Source organism: Carcharodon carcharias, chromosome 7, assembly GCF_017639515.1.
Source record: "Carcharodon carcharias isolate sCarCar2 chromosome 7, sCarCar2.pri, whole genome shotgun sequence".
Classification (NCBI taxonomy): Eukaryota; Metazoa; Chordata; class Chondrichthyes; order Lamniformes; family Lamnidae; genus Carcharodon; species Carcharodon carcharias.
The window spans coordinates 36,369,787-36,395,550 of NC_054473.1; the positions used below are offsets into that span (position 1 = coordinate 36,369,787).

Consider the following 25,764-nt stretch of genomic DNA (forward strand, 5'->3'; position numbering starts at 1 on the left):
TGAGCTGGGTAGTTCCAGTTGGGAAATTTCTCGACTCGGCAGACCCGCCTCAATTTAAAGGGCCCCATTAGACCCAATTTTCGCTCTGGGGAAGCTGGGGCGGGATCAAGTCGAACCTGCTGACTCTGGGAGCAGATGCTAGGTGGCCACAGGGACAGGCAAGTACCAATGCGGGCTGGTTAGAAGGCTGCCTCAGTTCTCTGGGACTTTGTCCAAGTTGTTTTGGAAGCTGTTGGTCCTTCGAGCTGTCGCCCCTCACATCCCCTCATGCCCCACCCATCCGTCCCAGCCCTTCAATGCCTACTCACATCCACACCCATGGTCATGACCCATCATACTCCCTATGGCTCCTCCGTTGCCAACTAATGCTCCCACCCACTCCCTGTGCCACCTCCATAGTCACTCACCCAGTATCCCCCATGAACAGACCTCAGATGATCAAAAATAAATTTGTAACAATCTATATAGTTCTCACTCATACACATTTGATAGTGAAACAGCTCCCATTTGTGAAACCCATTCAAATATTTTAAATGTCCTCAAGCTTTCAATCTCTTACAGAGACAAACTCCTATTCAGACCGCACATCAAAGGCAGTTAGTCCTTTAACAACCTATTTAAATTTTAATCAAACTGTGAACTTATAACCCCCGCTGAGGTATTTGTAGCTTTTGAAATTCAGACAGTCGTTCATAACTACATAAGAATAGCTTTGGGAATAGCTTGGGAAATGTCAACAAAGAACTCTACCAATTGTTTATGCAGTTTCAATAATTTTTTTCCTGACCTCCACCAGCAGTGTGTTTTTTAACTCTTTCTGATAGCTTAAACCTGTTTTTCTCAAGTTTAAAGGGCAGGGGATTGAAAAAATTTCAGATCATGACACCTAAACAGACCCAGTCCACCCTTCAAGAAACATTTACATCTCCTCCATAAATTTCTGACTCCTGCACTCTGGGTTAAGACCCTTTTACCAGCCAAAATGGGGTCTGTTTGAACTCAACATTAAATTCAGATTTCCCATCTGTGTGATTCACACCCCTTCTCCCTCCCTGCTCTGGCAAAAATTGGATCTATTGGAAATGGCGGCATGACTACTACATCTGGGCCCCATCCACCATTTTTAAAAGAATGCGGAGTCTTCCTGACTCCACAAAAATCCAGCTGTGGTAATTATGGTTTGATTTAGTGTGTAATGTATCTTTAAGAATAATAATTGTTAAGGAAGATCACATGATCTGTAGTAACCAATAGGAGAGTACTACAGGCTACCTTAGTAGTCATGACTGGCATAGTCATGAGAGGAAATTTACCGTGGGAGAGCCTGTATATGTGAAGAACTCGGGGAAGGACCAAAGCGGTTCTGGGTGAAATAAGTGCGGTGAATGGACCTCTATCATACCACGTGGAGGTGGAAGGCTGGATCATTTGTAAACATGTGGGCCATTTAAGGAAGAGAGAGACAAATCACCAAGATTTGGTTCCACCAGTGATCATGACCAGGTCTGCGTTTCCTGTTGAGGATACTCAATGCAGGACTGACATGTCTGATGTTCCTGTACATGTTGGTGATACAGAACTGGAAGTACCCACCGAAGCACCTGACGTTCAGGCAACTCTGGAAAAGGAGTTTCCTGACAAAGAATCTGAAGTTGTGGAGCTGCAGCGTTCCACATGTGGCAGGAAACCACCTGAAAGACTGAACTTGTTATTCCTTACCCGGTGTAAATATTATGTTGTCTTGAAAATTATGTACTTGTAAATATATGTATAGCTGAGTTTAAGGTGGAGGAATGTAGTACTTATGGTTTTATTTCGTGTGTAATGTAACTTTAAGAATAATATGTTAAAGAAGATCACATGATCCATAGCAACCAATAGGAGAGTAGCGCAGACTACCTCAGCAGTTAGAGTTGGAGTTGAAAGCACAAGTGTAGTTCCTGCTGAATATGTTGTAAATAAACTTAATGTTTCCACCCAAGAAGTGTCTGCAGATCAACTCTATCATTAATAGCACAACTTGGCCACTCTACAACACCAGCTCTTAGCCTCGACACAATGTTAAGATATCTTGTGATTTTAATAATTAGGATAACAACAACAACAAATGTTTACATAGTGCTTTTAATGTCATAAAACATCCCAACCAAGATTATAAAGCAAAATTAGGATAAGTGCTCAGCACAGCTTTAGGCTTGCCCCAGTATTTTGAGCAAATTGAAAATTTTGGATATAGTTCATCTCCAGACATGGAAGAAGCAGGCAGGGACGGGGGAGAGAATGCCCATTTGTTGTTCTTGACAAGAGGCCTGGTTTATTTTAAGGATGGGGCCACAATACCATGCTGACACAGAGATACACATACCAAATAAGTGTCCTGCTGTAGCACGGTGGCTCAAGTCTCATAATGTGAGTGTCATATGTGGCTCGAATGGTAGCACATTCACCTCTGAATCAGAAGGTTCTGCGTTCAAGTCTAGAGATTTGATCACATAAATCTAGGCTGGCGTTCCAGTGCAGTACTGAGGGAGTATGCGTCATCGGAAGTGCTGATTTTAGATGAGACGTTAAACCAAGGCCTGTCTGCTCTCTTAGATTAACATAAAAGATCTGACACCACTTTGAAGAAGAGTGGGGAATTATCCCTGGAACCCTGGCAAATATTTATTCCCCAATCAATATCATAAAAACAGATTATTTGATGGCTGCAATTTCTGCCAAGGCCATACATGCACAGTTGCATGTGCAGTCGCCATCTTTAGAGAGGGCAATGTGCAGCAGGGTACATGTGCGGTGATCACTGGCCCTGGAATTGCAAATATTATGGCACAGGCAGCAGAATCTGTCAGGGGTCCCACAGTTTTCTTTATCCCATTTGATTTTCTTAACATTTTCCTTGCCTTTTTCCTCCATTTTTTTGGGATGGCACCTTACTTACAGTAAACCATCTTGTCATAGAAACATATCTCAGTGGTGTGGAAGGGACAGTGTGTGATTAAGCCTGTATTCCATCATCGACCTGCCCTGACGTTGTATGTATGTGCTGTGCGGAGAGAAACAAGCCCTAGAGCTACAATTGGAATTTCGGCTGTCACCGAGTGAATTAGAAGCCTCCCCTCCCTCCTCATCCGGATTCCCAGAGCCAGAAGCCTCTGCTGCAAGGAGGCTGCGCCCCTACTGCCCAACTCCCATGGGGCTTAGAAACTGGCTGAACATCTTCCAACCGGCACTGTGCCTCCTGCAAATGATGAATTAGGATTCTGTGCACGCGTGGCCAAGTATGCATCCGCACACAGGTATCAGTGGCCATCTTGCACGGCCATCTTGCATTGGCAGGAGATAGTGTTATTTGATCATTAACACCTTGTTGGTTGTGGGAATTTGCTATGTACAAATTGGCTGCCATATTTCCTACACTACAACAGTGATTACGTTTCAGAAGTACTTAATTTCATAAGTGATGTGTCTTGTTGTAAATGCTTTGAGGTCATGAAAGACATGATACAAATACAAGCCCTTGTTTTAATATCAAATATTGAGCTGGCCGAAAAGTAGAACCAGGGGACTGCAATTATTGGGTGAGAGAGAGCGGCACACAGTTATCCTTAGAAATTAAATCAGGGTATCATGTATATCATGGAACCCCCAGTTTGAATGCAGTAATCAGATTTCCATTTGATTCAGGCAAAATACTGTGGATGCTGGAAATTTGAAACAAAAACAAAAAATGCTGGAACAACTCAGCAAGTCTGACAGCATCTGTGGAGAGAAAGACAGAGTTAATGTTTTCTTCTGAAGAATCATGCGGACTCGAAATGTTAACTCTGTCTTTCTCTCCACAGATGCTGTCAGACCTGCTGAGTATTTCCAGCAGTTTTTTTTGTTCCACTTGATTGAGTTGTGCCCATGAAACAGTCACCAGAATGTCTTAGTAAATATGATGGTGGCGATAATGTACGGTATGTAACGAACAGATGTTTAGACTCCTCCAGTGTCCCCTTTCTGCAAGGTGGGCTGAGTTAAAATTGATTCATAAATCAAGTTTACTTGGATGTGCCCACTTAAAGGTAAGTATCTGTGATTTTTCAGTTATGGATCAGTTACACAAACCTAACATCCCTATGTGCTGAAATTCTCCATTCTGCTGCCATTTTGACCTATCTGTCCTCAGTTGCCTAAATTGATCTAATGAAGCTCAATGTAAACTTGAGGAACAGCGCCTTATTTTTTGTCATGGCACTTTACAATCTTGTGGACTGACCATTGGGTTCAATAATTTCAGGTTATAATCTGTGTCCTCATCTTTTTTTCTTTTTTGTTTTTCTATGTATTTTTAATTGCTTTGGTTTTGGGTGGCAGTTGTTGGTGCTGATTCTGGTTACCATTTACAACTCGCCCAGAACCATCATTTTTTTAACTTGTCCCATTACCAGTCTCTTTTGCCTTGTAGGACCTTTTGTTATTTAATCCTTCCTGTCTTTCATTCTAGCACAGGCCTTCCATTTTGTTCTTGCCCCTCCCCCTTTCCCTGTCCCTATATATACTTTAAACCTGTTACATCTTTAATTTTTCCAATTCTGATGAAAGGCCATCAAAATGAAAGGTTAACTCTATCACTCCAAGAACTGCCGCCAGACCCACTGAGTATTTCCAGCAGTTTCGTTTTTATTTCAGATTCCAGACTCCAGTATATTTGCTTTTCATTGTTTTAAGGTTGAAATGCAGGGCTATCAATTTTGGGATAAGATATTTTCAGTAACAGATCAATTACAAACAACTGAAATCTCCTGTGCCACAATCCCGCCTTGTCCTCTGCTCCACTGCCACCATATGGTTGGTTGTGGATGGCTGGAATCTGAAAGTAAATCAAGTTAGCGATATGTAATAATTTTATTCCGCATTTTAGCTATAAAAGGTAGTCTCCAAGTAAAATCGTGATGTTGAAAGGTCTTGTAAATAAAAACATAGAAAATACTAAAAAAAAGGGCGGAATCGTCCCAGATTTGCATGAAGTGCAGTGGCGGGAGGGAAAAAGTTTAGAAGTTAATAAATTCTGATCACAAAGATAAAAGCAAAAAACTGCAGATGCTGGAAATCCAAAACAAAAACAAAAATACCTGGAAAAACTCAGCAGGTCTGGCAGCATCTGTGGAGAGGAGCACAGTTAACGTTTCGAGTCCGCATGACTCTGATGAGGTGCTGTTCCTCCAGTTTGCGTTGAGCTTCACTGGAACATTGCAGCATGCCAAGGACAGACATGTGGGCATGAGAGCAGGGTGGAGTGTTGAAATGGCAAGCAACAGGGAGGTCTGGGTAATGCTTGCGGACAGAGCGAAGGTGTTCTGCAAAGTAGTCACACAGTCTGCGTTTGGTCTCTCCAATGTAGAGGAAACCGCATTGGGAGCAACGAATGCAGTAGACTAAGTTGAGGGAAGTGCAAGTGAAATGCTGCTTTACTTGAAAGGAGTATTTGGGCCCTTGGACGGTGAGGAGAGGGGAAGTGAAGGGGCAGATGTTGCATTTTCTGCGGTTGCATGGGAAGGTGCAGTGGGAGGGAGTTAAGGTGTAGGGGATGATGGAGGAGTGGACCAGGGTGTCATGGAGGGAACGATCCCTACAGAATGCCACCACGGCGGGGGGTTGTTGGGGTGGGGCGGGGGGGGAGGTGGGGTTGGTGGTGGTGTGGGGTGTGAAGGGAAGATGTGTTTGGTGGTGGCATGCTGGAAATGGCAGAGGATGATCCTTTGAATGCGGAGGCTGGTGGGGTGATAAGTGAGGACAAGGGGGACCCTATCATGTTTCTGGGAGGGAGAAGAAGCTGTGAGGGCGGATGCACGGGAGATGGGTCAGACACGGTTGAGGGCCCTGTCAACTACCATGGGTGGAAAACCTCGGATAAGGAAGAAGGAGGACATGTCAGAGGAACTGTTTTTGAAAGTGGCATCATCAGAACAGATGTGACCGAGGCGAAGGAACTGAGAGAATGGGATGGAGTCCTTACAGGAAGCGGGGTGTGAGGAACTGTAGTCGATGGAGCTGTGGGAGTCGGTAGGCTTGTAATGGATATTGGTGGACAGTCTATCACCAGAAATTGAGACAGAGAGGTCAAGGAAGGGAAGGGAAGTGTCAGAGATGGACCATGTGAAAATGATGGAAGGGTGGAAATTGGAAGCAAAATTAATAAATTTTTCCAGGTCCAGACGAGAGCATGAAGCAGCACCGAAGTAATCATCGATGTACCGGAGAAAGAGTCGTGGGAGGGGGCCGGAGTAGGACTGGAACAAGGAATGTTCCACATACCCCATAAAGAGACAGGCACAGCTGGAGCCCATGCGGGTACCCATAGCCACACCTTTTATTTGGAGGAAGTGAAGAGAGTTTAAGGAGAAATTGTTCAGTGTGAGAACAAGTTCAGTCAGACGGAGAGTAGTGGTGGATGGGGATTGTTTGGGCCTCTGTTCGAGGAAGAAGCGGAGAGCCATCAGACCATCTCGGTGGGGGATGAAGGTGTAGAGGGATTGGACGTCTATGGTGAAGAGGAGGTGATTGGAGCCAGGGAACTGGAAATTGTTGATATGATGTAGGGTGTCAGAGGAATCACGGATGTAGGTGGGAAGGGACTGGATAAGGGGAGAGAGAATGGAGTCAAGATAGCAAGAAATGAGTTCCGTGGGGCAGCAACAGGCAGAAATTCTGATCACAGTTGGTTGCATGGGTAAACACATTTTGTCACTTTACAATCTGGAAACATACTCACCTTCACTGAATAATGTGTAATAGTGTCTTTAAGCTTCATTGACAGGCTTTGCAAGTCCTCCCACTGTACACCCCCCCCCCCCCCACCAGCAGTTCAGCTGCACGCAGCTCGTCCACGAGTGATTCTGGAGGGAGAAGTGTGTGTGTGGCAGGGCCGTTCAGAGCCTTGTGCAAGCACTCTCCCAAGCACATGGATCTTTCCCGAAACACACTCCATCTCAATGTCTTGAGCATTTTCAATGCTGCCCATTGGAGTTCGCTTTCAGTTGACCATCTGAGCTGACCTGCATCTCCGCCCACCCACTGATCACACTCCCATGCAGCACCTGACCTCACCCAACATGACCCTTGTTTCACTTTCAATCTGGCAAGCATGGTCCTGCTACATTTTTTCCTGCACTTACCCCGTTCTTTTACTCTCCCCCAGTCAACCATTTCCTTTCCCCCATCATTGTCGATTCTCCTGGCATCACCTTCCACCTCTCCTCCGTGATCTACCAGCCACAACCCTTTTCTTTAGGGGATGTCCAGTTGAACATGCACGTTCCCTTCCTTCCCAAAAATTACCCCCCTCCATCTGCATTAACTTCCCTGACCTCCTTCCCATCCTCAGAATCCGTGTCTGCCTCCGAGTCCCCACTAACCACTGTTGCTGTCCCTTCTACTAATACCATCGCACCCTCACCCTCCCGCCCTACTGCCTCACTCTGTCCTAGGTCGTTCTCACTGATTCCCGTGTACCACGCTGTCCCTCAGTTCACTTCCCAGGAGGCACTCGTGGACTCACCAGAGCCTTCCCTTGCACATTCACCTGGACATCCCCTGCTCGGGACTCCTTCCTCCCTTGGAACTGCTTCTGCTGTTGGAACTCTCCCCCCCCCCCCCCCCCCCCCCCCCCCCCCCCCCCCCCCCCCCCCCCCCCAACAGGAGCTCCTTACTCCCCCACCCCAGACTCCATTCGTCCGGTTCTTTCTCCTTCCTGACTCCTCCAGACACTCTCATTACTTCCGCCACCCTTACTCCTTCCCCTCTCCACACTCCTTCCTCCATCCTTACTCCTTCTCCTTCCCTGGCTCCTTCAGACATCCTTACTTCTCCCTCCAGCCTTACTCCTTCCCCCTTCCCGACTCCTTTCCCTCTCCGCACTCCTTCCTTCCTCTGGACTCCTTCCCCTCTCTGGACTCCTACCCCCACCCCAGACTCCTTCCCTTACCCCTTCCTCCCCCCTTACACCTACCTCTCGAGTTGCCATTTTCTCCCGCGTTACCCCCTCCTCCCCCCATAGTCCCTCCCTCCTCCAAACCTCACAGCCCCGTGACACCTTTGTTACCCCCGCTAACCCCAACCCCCCGACACCTTCATTGCCCCTCTCCCAACCTCATCCCCACCACCCCCTGTGCCACCCCTTCCTTTCCCACCCTCCTGGTACATCTTCCTCTCCCAAACATAGCTGGACCTTCCTCTCCACCCCCTTAACGATCATCCATTGTGAGCAGACACTCAATGGTGACTTTCCACCTTCCGTGAGCTGCTTCACGGTGGAGTTAGAGCTATGTCCATGAGAATCAACCAAGTATGCCTTGGATTTTCCTCCAGGGTCCCGTTGCTGTCAGGCTCCAGCATCTTCTGCTCCTTGATGTCTGTGATGTGAGCAAGGCCGTGGCAGTAAGTCCTGACTTCTACATGTCACACTTGTCAAGGAGTGTTCTGTACTGGCATGCTTCTCCACTGACTTGGGTGGATGATTCAGTGTGGGGGAATGTTTCTGGCGGGTTTATAATGATGTGCAGATGTATTACAATGAGGTTCCCGACTTCTAACAGCGGGAAACGTGGTCCACCATTGACGGGCAGAGCGGAAGATTACAACTGGTTTCATGACGTTGTGAAACCGATTTCTGGCCGCCTTGTCATATTATCCGCTTACGCCGCCAAACAATATGCCCACCATGCTGCTGCCAATGGGCATGGAAAAGTCCGCCCATATTGTCCAGGTAGTTGCACCACCACTAATATTTGATAACATATCACTGAATTATCAGATTTTTTGACTATTACTCCATTAACCCATTTTCATATTTCCTCATCTGTTCTTTAAACTCATTGGGCGGAATTTTCCCAAATTTGCACTAAGTGCGGTAGCGGGCGGGTAAAACGATGTCTTACCCACCAGCCATGATGATGAGTTTTCATGCGGCTTTGTCCCAAACCCTACTCATTATTTATGCATTCCAGGAAACATGCCATTACCATGGCAGGTGGGCTCTTATTCGCCACCTGCCATCATCGCACTACCGCATCATGCCAGGCGTCATGTTTAAAGTCCAGCCACAAGCACAGCGCTCATTGCCTCCAGCTCACCACTGCTGCATGGAAGACTTGGCCAGCAAAGGAAAAAAGACCGCAGGCCCCCACTTCAACAACGGGTCCCTCAAGCGACTGCTGGATCCCTTGGAGGCCCACTGAGAGGTCCTATAAACCCCTCTGATCACAGGATGGACAGCAATGTGACCACTCCAGCTTGGGAGGTGGTGGTAGCGGTGGTCATCGCCAATACCCTTCAGAAGAGAACGGCCACTCAGTGCCGCAAGAGGATGAATGATCTCCGTTCTGCCAGGGTAAGTCACTCTTCTCATCACTCTCAACTCGCACACTCACAAACCCACCACACTTCCACAGGGCCCTCACTCACTGCCAGTTCAAGGGACATCATCACTCACTCTCTCACACACACCATCATTGTCCTCATCCTGAACTTGGGACCACTCATCACCCACACAGGCCAGGCATACTTATCATCTGGCCTGGCAGGTATCTTGCTTACTCTTTCTTCATCTCTATCCATGCAGGACAAGAGAGAGAGGTTGCAGACTGGTGGCAGAATCCCTGAAATCAAGGTCCTCATGGACTTTGAAAACAGAGCCATCCAGCTGGTCCGCAACCACCTAGACCGGTCGTGTGCTGACCACAAGGTCGGCACTGCTCTACCAAGTAATGATCCAGAAGTGCAACATCCATTAGACAGCCATGCCATGCCGTGAGTGATGTGTCCTATTTCACAGGCCACTGCCATGCACTAATTATCTCTCCTTGCTTTTGCAGGCACATTTGCCAAACAGCCGACAGAGTCCATGACCCAGGGTGTCCAATCAAGCCCTGAAGAAACCTCTGGAGAAAAATCTGGAGGCACCCTCCCTGAAGTCCCGTCACAGCGATCACCCACACCCTCCATCAGCGCAGAGACACACACCTCAGTGGGACCTAGCTTTAGCGTAGCCCCAGATCACCATCTGGTGAGCACATCGCGCTGTCTGATCCACAGCAGGCAGTAGCAGGGACTTCCCAGGTGTCCGGCATTCAGAGCACTGCTGGAGGCCAGAATGTTGCTGAGTCCGAGTCAGGTGACAAGCCTCTGGACTCGGTCATGTCACAGTTGCTGGAACTGCAAAGGCAAGCTCAGGAACATCAGGAAGGGATGTCCGCTACACTCCTCAGGTTCCAAGGCACAACAGAGGGGTCAGTCTGCTTTCATTCTGAGGTGATAGCACCGGCATGCCAAAGCACCAAGGTCAACACTGGCGGGATGGTGGTCGCCATGGAGACCTTGGTCCAGGACTTCACTCTGCACTGCTGTGTGGGCTCAACTCCACCGCTGATGCTATAGTTGGCTTCCAACAGTGTGTACACAAGAGGGATGCTGGGCAGCTCGATCTCACTCCAGCTATCCCTGCTCCTCAAGAAGTCAGCCTGGGGCTCCTGGGCACCCGTAGGGAGGAGGATCAGCAGGTGAACACCCTGGTGCCATCCTGGCCTATCCAACTCCCCTCTTCCTTTGACCTCAGCAGCTCTAGCTCCACAGGCTGAGGAGGGTGCCACTGCCACACAGCATGACCCAAAAGCAGGCCGGGGCCATCCAAGTCACGGCCCTCCAGAGGATGCCTGCCAAAGTCATCACAGACATGGTGTTGCAGTCAGCAGGCTGCTTCCACCTCTGCTGTGGATGTCCGGGGAGCAACAAGATGTAGCAGCAGGATTAGGAAAGTTGAGGAGAATTAGTTGCACAGCCTGAGCATGGGTGTTAATCACTTGTACATACTGTTCACTATTGTCAGTAAACTCCCAAGAATGTCTCCCTGCCTATGGTTCCTTGTTCTGATGAGCATTGATCGTGTCACTCAGACGTGAAACCATTCTGCACAAGATAAAAGGCTGGTGTCTCAGTCCAGGGCTTCTTTCCTGTGCTCTGTGCAGCCTTCAAACCAAAGTAATGGTTGGGTCTCATACTCCCTGGAAACATTGTTGATGCCTGCATCTCGGCGGTGCTTGTCATTGCTGCCGGAATATAGTGGGCAGGTGCCACTGAGTTCCATCATTCTCTCGATGTACTCTCAGCACCTTTAAGGAGAGCCTGTCCCCCATCTCTTCAGCATCTGTGACCACTGATATTGTGCACCACTTCCTGAAAGGCTCTGTTGCTGAAGGTGGGCACGGCATCAGAACTTCGAAAGTTTCATGGCTGCATCTCTATGATATGACCCTGATCATGGAGCGCAAGTGAGTTGCCCTCGGCCAGACAGGAGTCAGACATTCTCAGAGGTTATGTGAAGATTTATGGAGTATTCTCACTGCATATCGTAATCATCCTCCTGCAATCGAGCAACAATTAGGGCCTCCAGTGCCTCTCCATGACAAGAGCATTCTCACAGAGGGTATTCATGCTGCCAGAGGCCCGACTGGAGCCAAACAACCACAAATGCGCTGTGACGATCTATGGGGTCTCCTCACTGCATGTCATCATCCTCCACAAATCTGGCAACTATGAGGGCCTCCCGAGCAATGCCTGCCTCGCCTAGCCAGTGAGAGGGCCTCATCCCCATAATAGTCGTCTCTGAGGACCTCCTCACCCTCATCGCCATCGGCGCCCACCTCAGTGGAGGAGACGTGCAGCTCCTTCATCTCTCCAGCCAGCTCGTCTTCCCGTTGGAGCACCAGGTTGTTAAGGGCGCTGCAGACCATGACAACAATGCGTGACCTGCTCTCCGGACTGAATTGCAGGGTTCCACCAGACCGGGCCAGGCACCAGAATTTCTTCATCAGCATCCCAATAGCTTGCTCCACCAAGTTGTGAGCTGCAGCATGAGGCTGCCACATGGGTGTCATGAGCCACGGCTTCTGTGAGGAGCCATCCCTGAAGCTTCTGTGGACCCTGGAAGACTCCAGGGATCTGTGGCTGACTGAGGATGTAGGCTTTGTGCACACTTCCTGGAAACCGTGCGCACAACTGCAGGATGCTAGTCACATACCAGCTGCACATTCAGTGAGTGGAATCCCTTGGGGTTGATATAGTCCACCATGTGTAGCAGCAGAGACCCGAGCGCCACATGGGTGCAGTCAATCACAGTCAATGATTGCTACATGGCCAGCATTGGTGAGGAGATTATACAATGTGTGCAGCCCAATTGCCGCATGGTTCAATAAAGTGGCCGTGGACTTGCAGTCTGTGCCGGGGGCAGGGGTGGGGGTGGGGGGGATAAGGTCTGGAGCGTTTGATGACACTTTAGTGCCTCCTTGTGGGCTTGTAGTCTCGGAGCCTGCCCCGAATCATGCCACTGTGGCTGTGCCTGAACTGTCTCAGTTGCAGAGGAATGGTCAGTTTATACAAGTGTCCCTGCTGCTTGGCCACATCCCTTGCCTACCCTGCCCCCCCACTTCGATTTCTTGTGCGCGAGATCCAATGCCAGGGCAGCAGTTGCCCACCCCCCACCTTGACAACAGTCGCTTCCGCAGCTGGGCAGCAGTTGTCCCCGGACAACCCCCTCTGACAACAATTACCTCCGGGGCAAGGCAGCAGTTGCTCTTGGACACTCGCCCTGACAATATTGCCTCAGTGGCAGGGCAGCACTTCACCCCAGTGCCCCTGAAGCCTGCAAAGCAACGGGCGACCCTGGTGAGCTCTGCAGAACGATGCTGTTCACTCAACTCCAGTTATCCCAAAGTGAAGGCCGCCAAGTGCATGTCGCCTGTGTGCTGTTGTGAAACACTTTGAAGTGCTTTCCCACCGATGTGGACAGACGATCGTACGGGGGTCCAAGGGCCCGTCGGGATGGCCTTTTAATGATATGCTGATGCATTACAGTGATCTTCCCGACAACTGTTGGCGAGAAACGTGGCGTGCTGAGTGGACGATTGCGACCTGCCTTCCTGCTGTCATGAAACCGATTATGCCATATTATCTGTGCACGCCACCTATCTCGCCCACTGCCACCGGGCAAGGAAAATTTTGCCCATTATCTCCACAAAAATCATCTGCAATAAATACTTGCTTCCTCCTCACCTGAAAGTCAAGGTACTGATTTACTGTGAATACCACTCCCTCTGGTGGATGCATCATAAATAACTTCTACCTCTTTACTGAATATGGACACTAATTCAAGAAAAAATAAAATTTCTGGACTGTTCCTCAAGGTTTGTTCCTTCTCACAGAAAAAAAATCAGCTTGTAGAATAAGGAAGGGTGCTGCTTATTTGACCCACCATTTCCTGACCATTATACAGGTTTGTAATGCTCACTTCTGTCTCTGCTATTGTGATACTTCAAAACCTTCCCCTGACTTCAAATGCATCAATTCCATGACTAACTTCGAGTAAAATGTATTTCAATCTGTACAGTTGAGGAAGGGTTCACAAGTTGCTTGCTAATGACCAAGGTCATGACTAGAGAAAATCATTTTTGTCTGAACTTTAAAAAAAAATACTTGCCAGTCTATTCTTGGAGGACTATAATCCTCAGAGCGCACTAAGCACACAAAAATAACCTGCTAGTGCTTTCTACTTGTGTATAACTTCTTTTTACTGATGTTAGCAAACAGAGCAAAATATATGACCCTTAGTGGCAATCATGTGTAATATGCAGGGTATAAATTACAACCTCAAGTAAATTTTAAGACCTGCAAATCATCATTCATATGAATAATACATTGATACTGTTTTGAGCTTTTGATGGTTTGTGTAAAAACTGTGCATGCTACTGACCGATGAAGTTTTCTGTAACCTTAGCATTGTTCTATTTTCATCTTAAAAGGTTGGAATATTAAGATTATGATCAAGATACCTAATACTTCTTATCAGGACACTTTGTATTTCTGACTTCAGTGATAGAATTGACTGCTAGCCTATTCTGTCTTTTATGTCTGAAAAGATATTTTAATGAAAAGTTACATTGCTCTATTTAGTGTTTTATGTTTGACAAGTGTTGTATGCAGAAACTATTTTGTCAATTTATTATTTGAGTCCATTCATGATTATGAAAATTAAATGTATTTAAGACAGGTTTTAAGTGCTCTAAGATATGCATTTTTATCATGTTTTGTTCTATCTTCCAAATAAACAACATTCAGAAGTCTTTGGAAGAATTAGTTTGAGTGTATTTTCAGATGGCACTGATGATGAAACATCCATCATGCAGTACAAATACAGCAATGATATTCCATTCCATATTGAAATGAAGGAACAAATTGACAGAAGATATACTAATTCTATGTCTGTACTTTTAATTTTGTCTTAGCTTGTTTAGTGTTGTTTTGGAACAACTAACCAAAGCAGAGAATGTGGATGGACATGCAACTTCTGGTGGCAAACATTCAGGTGGTTTTGATGTCAAAGCCCTCCGAGCCTTTCGTGTCTTGCGACCTCTACGACTTGTTTCTGGAGTACCTAGTAAGTTTCTGTGCTTTAAAAGCAGAGTTTATTTTTAACTTTTGGCCTGATTGATCCCTCTCTCTTCCTCCTAACTCCCTCTGGCCATACAACCATCTGAAGAGTCTGCATTCCTCCACTTTTGGCTTAATTGTGTACTCCCAATTTCCTTTGCTTCTGCTTTGGGGGCCATGCCTTCAACTCTGTAGGCCCTAAACTATGGAATTCCCTCCTTAAACCACTCCACCTCTCGACCTCACTCTCCTCCTTTAAGATACTCCTTAAACCTACATCTTTCACCAAGGTTTTGGCCAACTGTCTCATATCTCTTTATGTGGCTCGGTGGCAGATTTTGTCTGTTAATGCTTCAATACAGCACTTAGGAATGCTTTTCTATGCTACAGGCACTATATGAATGCAAGTTGTTGTTTTTCAACTTTAATTTAGTCAGGGATTTGAATGTTATTTGTTATGTTGAGTACACTGAAACAAACAGTTTAGCAACAAAGAAACAGAAATGCCAGTTTTATTGTCAAAATAATTCTGATTCTTGGTTTGCTTCATTACATTTGAGTAATGTTCTGACTAAAGATTATTTTTGATATGCTTTATAATACAATGTGAATTTCTAAAAACTAGCGAATTATCATTTTATTAATAGAGTAATCTTACTGAAGTTGTTTCTTTTACTCCTCTTCAAATTTCCCAACAACTAATTTCTGAGGAGTGATAGGAAAATGAAAAATATCTATCTTTGTAAATTGAAATCCAGTTTTTCAGATAATCAGAATAGTCTCATTTTAAACATTTTTAAATTTACTATTATGTTGTAGATTAGTTACATTCAGGAAAGAGCAGCTCTGACCACACAATGTAGTGATATTGTAAATATATTCATGAATGATTTCCCTGCTTCGTATTTCTAGATTAACCTCATGCATTAATCCTACAGAACAGTTTAGTTAAAAGTATCAACCAGCAGAAATCTTAGAGGTTATGTTTACGATGTCATAACAATTCTCTGCTCTCTGCTCTTTTTTCTAAGATGTGTTATAATTATTATCTTGTATCTAACCAAGTTGTTCTCCCTGTTATATGAAGGCTTGCAAGTTGTCTTGAACTCCATCATCAAAGCCATGGTTCCTCTTCTACATATTGCTCTACTGGTATTGTTTGTGATCATCATTTATGCTATCATAGGACTGGAGCTCTTTATAGGAAAAATGCACAAAACCTGTTACTTCAGTAACACAAGTAAGAATCCATTAATGCTTTAATCAGTTTTGTAAATCTGACATGTATATCAACCTTTATCAAAAGGGTTACCTTCAGTTAAAATAGTACTTTCTCTGAGCATGGATAGTGATAGGGAAGGTTTACTAGACCAATACCTGGAATGTGTAGGTTGTTTTATGAGGAAAGGTTGGACAGGCTAGGCTTGTATCCGCTGGTGTTTAAAAGAGTAAGGGGGCAACTTGATTAAAACATGTAAGATCCTGAGGGGCCTTGACAGGGTGGATGCGGAAAGGATGTTTCCTCTTGTGGGAGAATCTAGAACTAGGGGTCACTGTTTAAAAATAAGGGGTCACCTATTTAAGACAGATGAGGAGAAATTTTTCTCTCAGAGGGTACTGAGTCTTTGGAACTCTCTTCCTCAAAAGGCGGTGAAAGATGAGTCTTTGAATTTTTTTAAGGCAGATCTAGGTAGCTTCTTGATAAGCGAAGGGTGAAAGGTTACCAGGGATAGATGGGAATGTAGAGTTGAGGTTACAGTCAGATCAGCCATGATTTTATTGAATACCAGAGCAGACTCAAGGGGCCGAGTAGCCTACTCCTCCAAATTCATATATTCATACGATGAAAACCTTTGCCACGCTATGCAGTCCTTCACTCGGCATTACTAGCCTAGACACCACATCCCCCTCATTGGGTCCCACTTGTGCCCTTCTGAAGGTCAGTATACTCATTTCATTTGGCAGTCAGCTTCCTTAAGCCACAACCCATTGAAGTCAGTGAACCAGCATCTTCCAATGTATGAAGTCCATTCCCTGGTCTTGCATCTGTTTCTTTCCATTTTGTGTCACCTGTCTTGTAAGGATCATGACATTCAATGGCATTACCATTCCTGAATCCCCCACTGAATCAACACCCAGGGTGTTACCATTGACCAGAAACTGAACTGGGCCAGCCATATAAATATTGTGACCACAAGAGCAGGTCACAGGCTGGGGATTCTGTGGTGAGTAACTCACCACCTGACTCCCCAAAGCCTCACTACCACATGCAAGCCAGGAGTGTGATGGAAAATTCTCCACTTGCCTGGTTGAGTGCAGCTCCAAAAACACTCAAGAAGCTCAAAATCATCCAGGACAAAGCAGCCTGTTTTATTGGTACCCTATCAGCAACCTTAAACATTCACTTGCTCCATCACTGACGCATAGTGGCAACAATGTGTACCATCTACAAGATGCACTGTAGCAACTTACCACGGCTCCTTCGGTAGCACCTTCCAAACCCATGACCTCTACAACCTAGGACAAGCGCAGTAGATGCATGGGAACGCCACCACCTGCAAGTCCCCTTCCAAGTCACGCACTATCCTGACTTGGAACCATATTGCTGTTCCTTCACTGTCACTGGGTCAAAATCCAGAAACTCCCTTCCTAAAAGCACTGTGGGTATACCTATAACCACATGGACTGCAGTGGTTCAAGAAGGTGGCTCACCACCATGACCTCAAGAGCAGTTAGGAATGGGCATTAAATGCTGGTCTAGCCAGTCATGCCTATATCCCGTGAAAGAATAAATTAAAAAAAGGCAGTGGCTCAGTCCCTTATGAGGTTTACCTGCCACTGCCAGAGTAGGTGGCATTCAATGTATTCAAGTCCCATCCTATTTCAGGGCTAATTCAACAGACAACCCCTGGAATAGCTGAATAGAATCAACCCATTTTATTTTTAAGTGCAATATACTGTATTTGTAAAAGTTCAGTTGATCTTTGCAATGTTGCAGAAGTACAAAATTGAAAATCAAGAAACACAGAAAATTAACAGCAAGCAATATACCATGTCACTAGGCTGGTAGTGCTGTTTTCTGTTCTTATGTAATTAAGTTTTAAAAATTTGCTATTGGTAAATACGACAGAGAACGGAAATGTTTAATCTTTTCTTGGACTTATTCCAAGTGGCGTAATATGGGTGCATCCATCTTGAAATTGTTGACATTTCACACCACTAAACAGATGAATGAGAATTTGGAAGTTATAAAATATTTATACTCATAATGCATCCTTTTAGATTAATTGAAAGGCATGACAGCATTGAGCCAGTATTTGCTGTAGCAGAGCATCTAATGGGTCTGCTATTAGTTGGAATTTATGTTGCTTAGTTAAGTTTTTCAATTTTTGCACAGCAAGTTGCTGAAAGATTGGCCGGAATTTTACCAACCCATTGAAGATGGTTGGGAGGTGGGACAGGTGGAAAAATGGTGGCACAAGGCTTTGGGAGGGAAGCCCGACATCTTTATGCCACCATTGAATAGTCCCAGCGATGGGAATGGTAGTGGCTCAATTGCCTGCTAACCTGAGGTGGATGGCCAATTAAACTAATCAATTGGCTTATTGACAATCATTTTACCATCCACTGGCATTTTTCTGACATGGAACACTCCCCCCCTCCCACCCCGAATCCACCACATGGAGAGTATGCCAGCTGCATCGAAGTGAATTCCCAGTGGCTTCCTGGGGAGGAGGATGTTGAAGTGGATGGATACCTCGATTTCTTTAGGCTGCATGCACCAAAGAGAGGACTTTGGTGGCAACAGATGGCCAGGGATCACCACTCCAATCACTGAAGCCTGTCTGCCTAGCCCCCAAGAATAAAACTTTACAACTTTCCCAAGAAGGGTGCCTCAAAATAGATGCACACTCTCCTTTTGTTTGCAGCCTCAGCAGCAGTCATCTCGCTTGGTAGAGCTGCCAAGGCTGCAGGGCTGCAGTCCCTCTGATTTCGCTGGCAATGTGGACGACCTGTAAGGATGCTGTGGGCACTTAATTGGTAAAATAGCCATTGCAGTCCTGCTGCCCGCCAGCACAGGCTCAGATCATGCATTTTGTCCCAACAGTAGGGCGTAATTCTTGCAGGTAAAATTTGGCCTGAAAGTTGGTGATATTGCGGTGAGGAATCCAGGACATCTGGAACCTCAGTGAACAAGTCTATCAACGATCTTAATCAATCAGTTTGAAGGACTGAGAAATTAACGGTGCAAGGACTGAGAAAGACATGTAATTTAGAATGGGTGAATTCAATGTCAAACCAGGTACAGAGAGAGAAATAAAGGGTGGGAAACAAAGATTGGATTAAGAATGAGAGAAAAAAAGAAAGAAGTTTACAAAAAAGCAGAAATTTTAAATTTGCATTTTTAATATCTCCAACAATTAATACCAGAAGGAATGAGAAAGTTCACTTGTAATGATTAATTTTTAATCACAGAAAAGTTAATTGGCAGCAACTAAGATTTAACATGTTATTAAAAGGGTTCTTAAGATGAAATGACAAGAATTAACTTTCATCTTGAATGTTTGTATCTACTGCACAAGATGGCAACTTCATGCCATTTGATATATTTCAATGCTGAGGCAAACAGCAAAATGCCGTTTTTGCGAAGCTAATGGCAGAGCAGCGTGACTGGGACAGCAGTTTCTGGATATTCGTGTTTAATGCGCATATGCTCTCACCATTGTGCTCACCATTATGTTGACAGCATATTTTGGCCCATTGCATTTTCTCAAAAAATGGATCTTTTATTATTAACAAAAAGATTCATACACATTTTTTCAAACTTTGACTGCCTGCCTGGTTTTTATGTGCCTCATAGAGTTACTGAATTATGTTTTATGATTATTACTAAACTAAAATTTGCTTTTCTAGTTGTTTAACTTACATTTTTATTGTACAGATAATAAACAAGCATTTTTTATATTTGATGTATTAAAATTAAGTTCAAAGTTTAATTACTTAAGCTAATATGACTTACCACCTTCTGTTTCCAGATGTGATAGCAGAAGATGAGCCAGCACCTTGTGCATTCTCAGAGAATGGTCGCCAGTGCCCCATGAATGGTACAGAATGCAGGGGTGGGTGGCCGGGTCCAAATGGAGGCATCACAAACTTTGACAACTTTGCTTTTGCAATGCTGACTGTTTTTCAATGTATAACTATGGAAGGATGGACAGATGTCCTGTATTGGGTAAGTGATTGGCCAGAAAGTGCATTTCAATATGGATGACTCAAATAATATCAGAAGCAGTATGCAGTATGTTCTTCACACAATATTTGTGTGACAATTTATCTGTAGAAATAAATAATTGTTTTCCATATATCAAAATAGTACAAATATTTAAAATTTGCCTTATGTTGGCATTTCTCAGAAAAGATACAGTTAATTTATAGATTATAATTACGATAGCACTTTGGCCTTTATCAAAATCCACAATTGATATTTTTGAAAAATTAAAGTAAGCATTTGTCATGGTTGGAGCTCTCTCATGAAAGCTAGTGTTTCTGATTTAAGAGCTGAAAACTGATGTGATATACTTTATATACACAACATTTGTATTACAAAAATTTGGATGAGTAAATGTTATAATCGAGACAAAACATTTTCACAAAATGTTGGCCATTCAGACTCCCACACTTGAATGCAATTTTAGCATTAAATGCTGCCTACTAATGGTACCTTTCATAATACTTTATTCATATTAACTTGTTAATTCATAAGGTGAGTTTAAGCAATCTCTAACCAGCTTCTTCTGCACTGCTTTTAATTTCTAATGTTAGAAAATAACTCTCTGACTGTTTATATAAACACAGAGCTTTGGTTTCTCTGGCTAGATAGCAATGCAAGCCAGCCAGTAACCCAGTACAGCTTGTTTGGGTACTTTATAAGTATTTCAATGTACAATGTATTTGATTTCAGATTGTGCTTTTAATGTAAAAAAAAAATCCGAAGGCATTTAAGACATAAGAATGGATGCCAAACATTTCCAGAAGATTGAATGGAATTGACAAAAGACATGTTTGAAGAGATAGATTTTAGGAAATTCTTGGATGTGGGAAGAGAGTGTGGAAGATTTGTTTGGGGAGCTTCTTCCAAATTTAGGACTGAGATCTTGAAGCCTCTGCCATTGAGATGGAGTGGATGAAGAAGGATTGTGAAGAAGTCCAAAGTTGGAAGAGCAAAAAGACAGGTACTTAGGGCTGCATGACATTGCAGGGCCACAGTGGAGCAAGTTTGAATGGTTTGGAATGAAGAATTTTGGCCAGAAAATTGGCACTGGAGTACTGATTAATCCATGCCTGTTACTTCTGATGCAGGCACCAAAACACTTGGTGCTGCACATTTAAATGATTGGAATATGCAACCAGCACTAAGCACACTGATGAATGCTGCACACCTGAGCAACGGGTGCAGAATTGTGAAAGGCTGTCACCACTTAAAACTAATCTGTATTACTAAAGCCAGCCTGCACCTCTTAAAGGGGAGGTGCATTCTTGCTGGAGAAGGGGCTGAAGTCGGTTGCAGAAGAAAGTGTGAGAAAGAAGAACACTGAAGTATGGCAAAGCATGGCAGCAATTGTGCCCCAAGATTCTTTGACACTTTACTGGAGGCCTTGATCTAGGAAGTGCAGAGAAGGAGAGATGCCATCTACCCAGGAGGCCCTGCAGACAAACCCGAAGGTGGGAATAGGAGTACTAGGCTGCGGCAGTCAGTGCCAGGAGTCTAGCCCTGAAGACCTGGATGTAGTATTGCAAGAAGTTCAATTACCTTACTCAAGTGGCCAAGATGAGTAAACGCATTTTCAAATGCTATATCCCACCAATTGCACCACTAGTCTCAGGTATTTTCAAATCTGTCAATCAGGAATCACACCTAACATTCATAGCTTCACCTTACTCTCACACATTTCAGAATCACAGAATCACAAAATTGTTACTCCACAGAAGGAGGCCATTCAGTCCATTGTGTCTGTGCCAGCTCTCCAAATGAGCAATGCACCTAATGCCATTTTCAGCCTTCTCCCCATAATCATGCATATTCTTCCTTTTCAGCGAATAATCCAATTCCCTCTTGAATGCCTTGATTAATCCTGCCTCCACCACACTCAGGCAGCACATTCCAGGGGCAGCATTCTCCCCCCGTTGGGGGGGTTGTGCAGGAGCAGGCCCGGGCGGGTGTGTTCCTGATTGGTGCTCACTGTTGGGGGCACGCTGCCATTTTGCGTGGGCGGGCCAATTAAGGCTGTGCGTTCCCCTGTGCAAGTGGGGGGTGAATTCCCTGAGCTGGGAGTGTGCTCTTTCACGCGTGTGCACGAAAGAGCGCACAGATTTCCCTGAGGTAAAGTACCGCCTCAGGGAGATCGATTGAAGTTATAGAAATTCTTTAAAGGCTGGAAAAATTTTTCCTGACATGTCCCCTCATGTGACACTGTCACATGAGCTGGGACATGGCCATTACTTTTATTGAAAAATATTCTGAACATTTTAAATCCCTCATGAAACCTCATCCCGCCTGTGGATGAGGTTTCATGCTTTTTCTGAAGGCCGTCTGGGCTCTTCGCCTACCCGCCAACCTAAAGGTTGGACAGGCAGGTCCATTAACCACTTAAATTAGTTTTTCAATGGCCTTAATAGGCCGTTGACAGGTCAGTGGGCGCGCAGCCAACTTGGCTGCGTGCCTGCTGAACTGACAATCACTAAATGACGCGGGGAGACGTCAGGACGCATGCCCGTATCATCTTACGTGTTAGCGAGCGGACTCCACCCCCATTCGCTGACTGGAAAAAGCTACCCCAGATCTTAATCACGTGCTGCTTGAATAAGTTTCTCCTCATGCCTCCATTGCTTCTTTTGCCAATTACTTTAAATCTGTGCTCTCTTGTCCTTGATCCTTCCACCAGTGGGAACAGTTTTTCCCTATCTACTCTGTCCACACCCCTCATGATTTTGAATACCTCTCTGGAATCTCCTCTCAAATCTTCTCCTGTCCTAGGAAAACAGTTCCAACTTCTCCAATATATTCAAGTAATTTGAAGTTCCTCATCTCTGGTATTGATCTTGTAAATCTTTCCTGCAGTGTCTCTAATGCCTTCACATTTTTCCTAAAGTGTGGCGCCCAAAACTGGATGCCACACCTGTTGAGGCGGAACCAATGTTTTATACAAGTTGAACATAATCCTGCTGTTGTACTGTATGTCCCTATTAAGCCTATTGTATGCTTTATTAACCACTCTGTCAACTTTTCCTGCCATCTTCAGTGATTTATGCATATATATACCCAGGTCCCTCTGCTCCTGCACCTCCTTTAGAATGATGTTCTTTCTTTTATATTATCTCTCCTCATTCATTGTCCCAAAATGAATCACTTCACACTTCTTTGCATTGAACAAATTTCCAGTTGTCTGCCCATTCCACCAACTTGTCTATTTCCTTTTGAAGTTCCACACTATCATCCCCATTATGATTCCAAGTTTCATAACAATCACAAATTTTGAAATTGCGCCCTGTACGCCAAGGTCTAGGTCATTAATATGAATCAGAAAAAGCAAGGGTCCCAACACCAACCCCTGCAGAGCTCCTCTACAAATCTTCTCCAGTCCAAAAAACATCCATTAACCACTACTCTCTGTTTCCTGTCACTCAGCCAATTTTGTATCCATGTTGCTACTGTCCCTTTTATCCCATGGTTTATAACTTTGCTCACAAGTCTGTTGTGTGGCATTTTCCCAATTGCATTTTGGAAGTCCATGTGCACTACATCATTTAGCTTTGCTGCCAGCTATTCAACTATGACAGACATATCTCCTAAACCATTGCACTGCATTCACTGACCTTCCCACTTTCTTATAGTGCAAGGTGACGCATAACTGCAGGAAGCAGAATCTAAGTGGACAAACACAACTGCCATGTCCTTACCCTGATGGAGGGGATGGCACCATGACTGAGGCAGTAACAGCAGCGGGGCTTTAACCATCGAAGCTGATAGTATGCTAATACCTATTTCTTTTTCTCACACCCCGCTAAATCCTCATCCTATAATTTCATCCGATTTACAAGCAGTAGGTGGTCTTGCTTTGCTCACTCATTACAACCCTAGTCTTCTGCCTTTCTTCTTTCAGATACCCTAGAACTGCCACCTGCCTAGGCAGTGGTGGAAGAGAAGGAAGTAGAAGAGCAGGAAGACAGTAATGAGGAAGAAATTCACTCCCACACTCAGAGCCTCTAGCTCAGAAACAGACCATGTCCAATAGCTTAGAGACAGGATTTGCACATTGTGAGGAAGCAGGTATGAATGGCCTGCAGCCAGGGCAGGAGACAAAGGTAGCACAAGTGACAGCTCAGAGGAAGGCAAGGTTGACACGAGTTCTGCTGCAGATGAAGACTTCAATGGGGCGTTGTAGAGGAAAGGCTGATGGGCATGCACACAGAAATGTTTGAGTCATTGGAAGGCCTGCCAGAAAACCTGTGGTCATTCTCGAGCATGCAAGAGCCTGGCACCAACTTGGCACAGGATTTTGTGCACAGCTTGGAGCCCATCCTGTCCTGCATGAAAGTGGTGGCCAACTCCATGAGAACACTTGCAGGTCCAACCATGATGCACAGTCTGTTGGCTGATGTCTCAGCTTCTATTGTAGCACACGCACAAGCCATCCAATGTTTGGATGCTGCAGTGGAAAGTCCGATTCAAGTATTTGCCACAAAAACCCTGACTACTACTGCTTTCATAGCTGTGAATACTATAGTGCAAAGGGACTTAAAGGTTCTCACAGTGGTCCAACAATCTGTTCTACAACACATTGCTATGAGTGCTGAAGTGCCATCTTGTGTGAGTGGTGGTGGCATTGCCTGCTGTCCTCTCTTAGGATGACAGCACTTGTTCACCCACCCTGCTACATCTTGAGTGCCCTTCCCGCTGCCTATCAGTCAGCCAGCTCATTCTGCTGCCCATGCCAAGATGATGTAGGCCTAGAGCTGCTTGAGGTCATCATACAAGGTCATCTACAGCATCCTCCCACAAAGTCAGCAGCCATGTACAGCCAACGAGAGGTAGAGCTGAGTTGGAGCAGAAGGATAGGCACAGGCACAAGGAGTATAGAAATAGGATAGAATAAATGACTGTGAGGCTGGAGAGATGGTGCAGGAGGGAGGTGTTATGATAATGCAGTTGGTAAAGGCTGAGTTATTCAAACCCCAGAGGGAAACTTGAACAACTGTCATAACTTACATTTTCAATTGGTATGTTTGAGATGCAGCTCTGAATTCAGGAATAAGACCACCGAGCCTTGAGAGGTGTTTTATATAAAATTAAATTAAACATTTGTTCATTTAACAACAAATTAAACACATATATGTGTTGACAAATTACTACCATAATAACTTTTAAACAAATCCCTAAATTAACACCTCCAGGTAAATCTCCACCAAGACAACGGTAACCCATTGACTTTAAACAGAAACCAGGCAAAGCACATTTGACCTTATGAATTCAAAATGAGGACCCTTGCAATTTGGTTCCTTTGCAGACACTGTTGTAGGTTTATAGGCTGGTTAGATCTTAAATGCCTCTGACTTACACACAGGAACTTTTTCTGTTTATACCTAGCTTTTTCTTTGAATATAAATTTTCCATGATATCACTAGGCTTTTTTTCACAACTTCTAACAATAACATTTTCATCCCACTAACTTTATTAGTAATATAACCACATTGCTTGGCATCACCCAGCTAGGTGCAAGATTTTACTTCCACTCTTGAATGCTTTACTCAACAAATGCAAATTTACACTACCTTCTATCCTCCTTACTGTTTATCTAATTAACACCTCAAAACTACTATACATCAAAGCACCCAGAATAGCTGGCTTTAATCCAATTAAGACGCACACAGACACACACCCCACTACAATACCTCTTTAAAAATAATTTCCAATAACATTATAGACATTAATATCTCTTCATGACAGGAGGGCTTTACATTCCTGGGGCATAAGGAACCGTTCTAAGAAAGGTAGAATCTGTATAGGTCAGTCGGGTTGTATCAGGATCAATATCTTGCAAGGTGGTTTGCTAGTGCTATTGGGAGGCTTTAAACTATTTTGGCAAGGGAAACAATTTGTACAAAAGTTTAGGAGGAACAGAAAGCATTCAAATAATAAGTAGGTATTAGATGAGGTCAGCCTAAAAGGGAAAGCAATAAGCACCAAGTTAGGTTTACAGTGCACAAATGTGGTAAATAAGTTTGGTGAGCTACAGGTGCAGA

General features: G+C 44.7%; 1 protein-coding gene across 1 annotated transcript in view; it reads left to right on the plus strand.

Annotated features, from left to right (window-relative positions):
* LOC121280566 (voltage-dependent L-type calcium channel subunit alpha-1D-like) overlaps nucleotides 1-25,764 on the plus strand; it is a 676,393-nt gene that overhangs the window by 207,236 nt on the left and 443,393 nt on the right. The window contains exons 4-6 of the mRNA XM_041192702.1: nucleotides 14,319-14,470; nucleotides 15,551-15,703; nucleotides 19,500-19,696. Coding sequence (XP_041048636.1) covers nucleotides 14,319-14,470; nucleotides 15,551-15,703; nucleotides 19,500-19,696 — 502 coding nt within the window. The remainder of the gene's footprint in view (nucleotides 1-14,318; nucleotides 14,471-15,550; nucleotides 15,704-19,499; nucleotides 19,697-25,764) is intronic.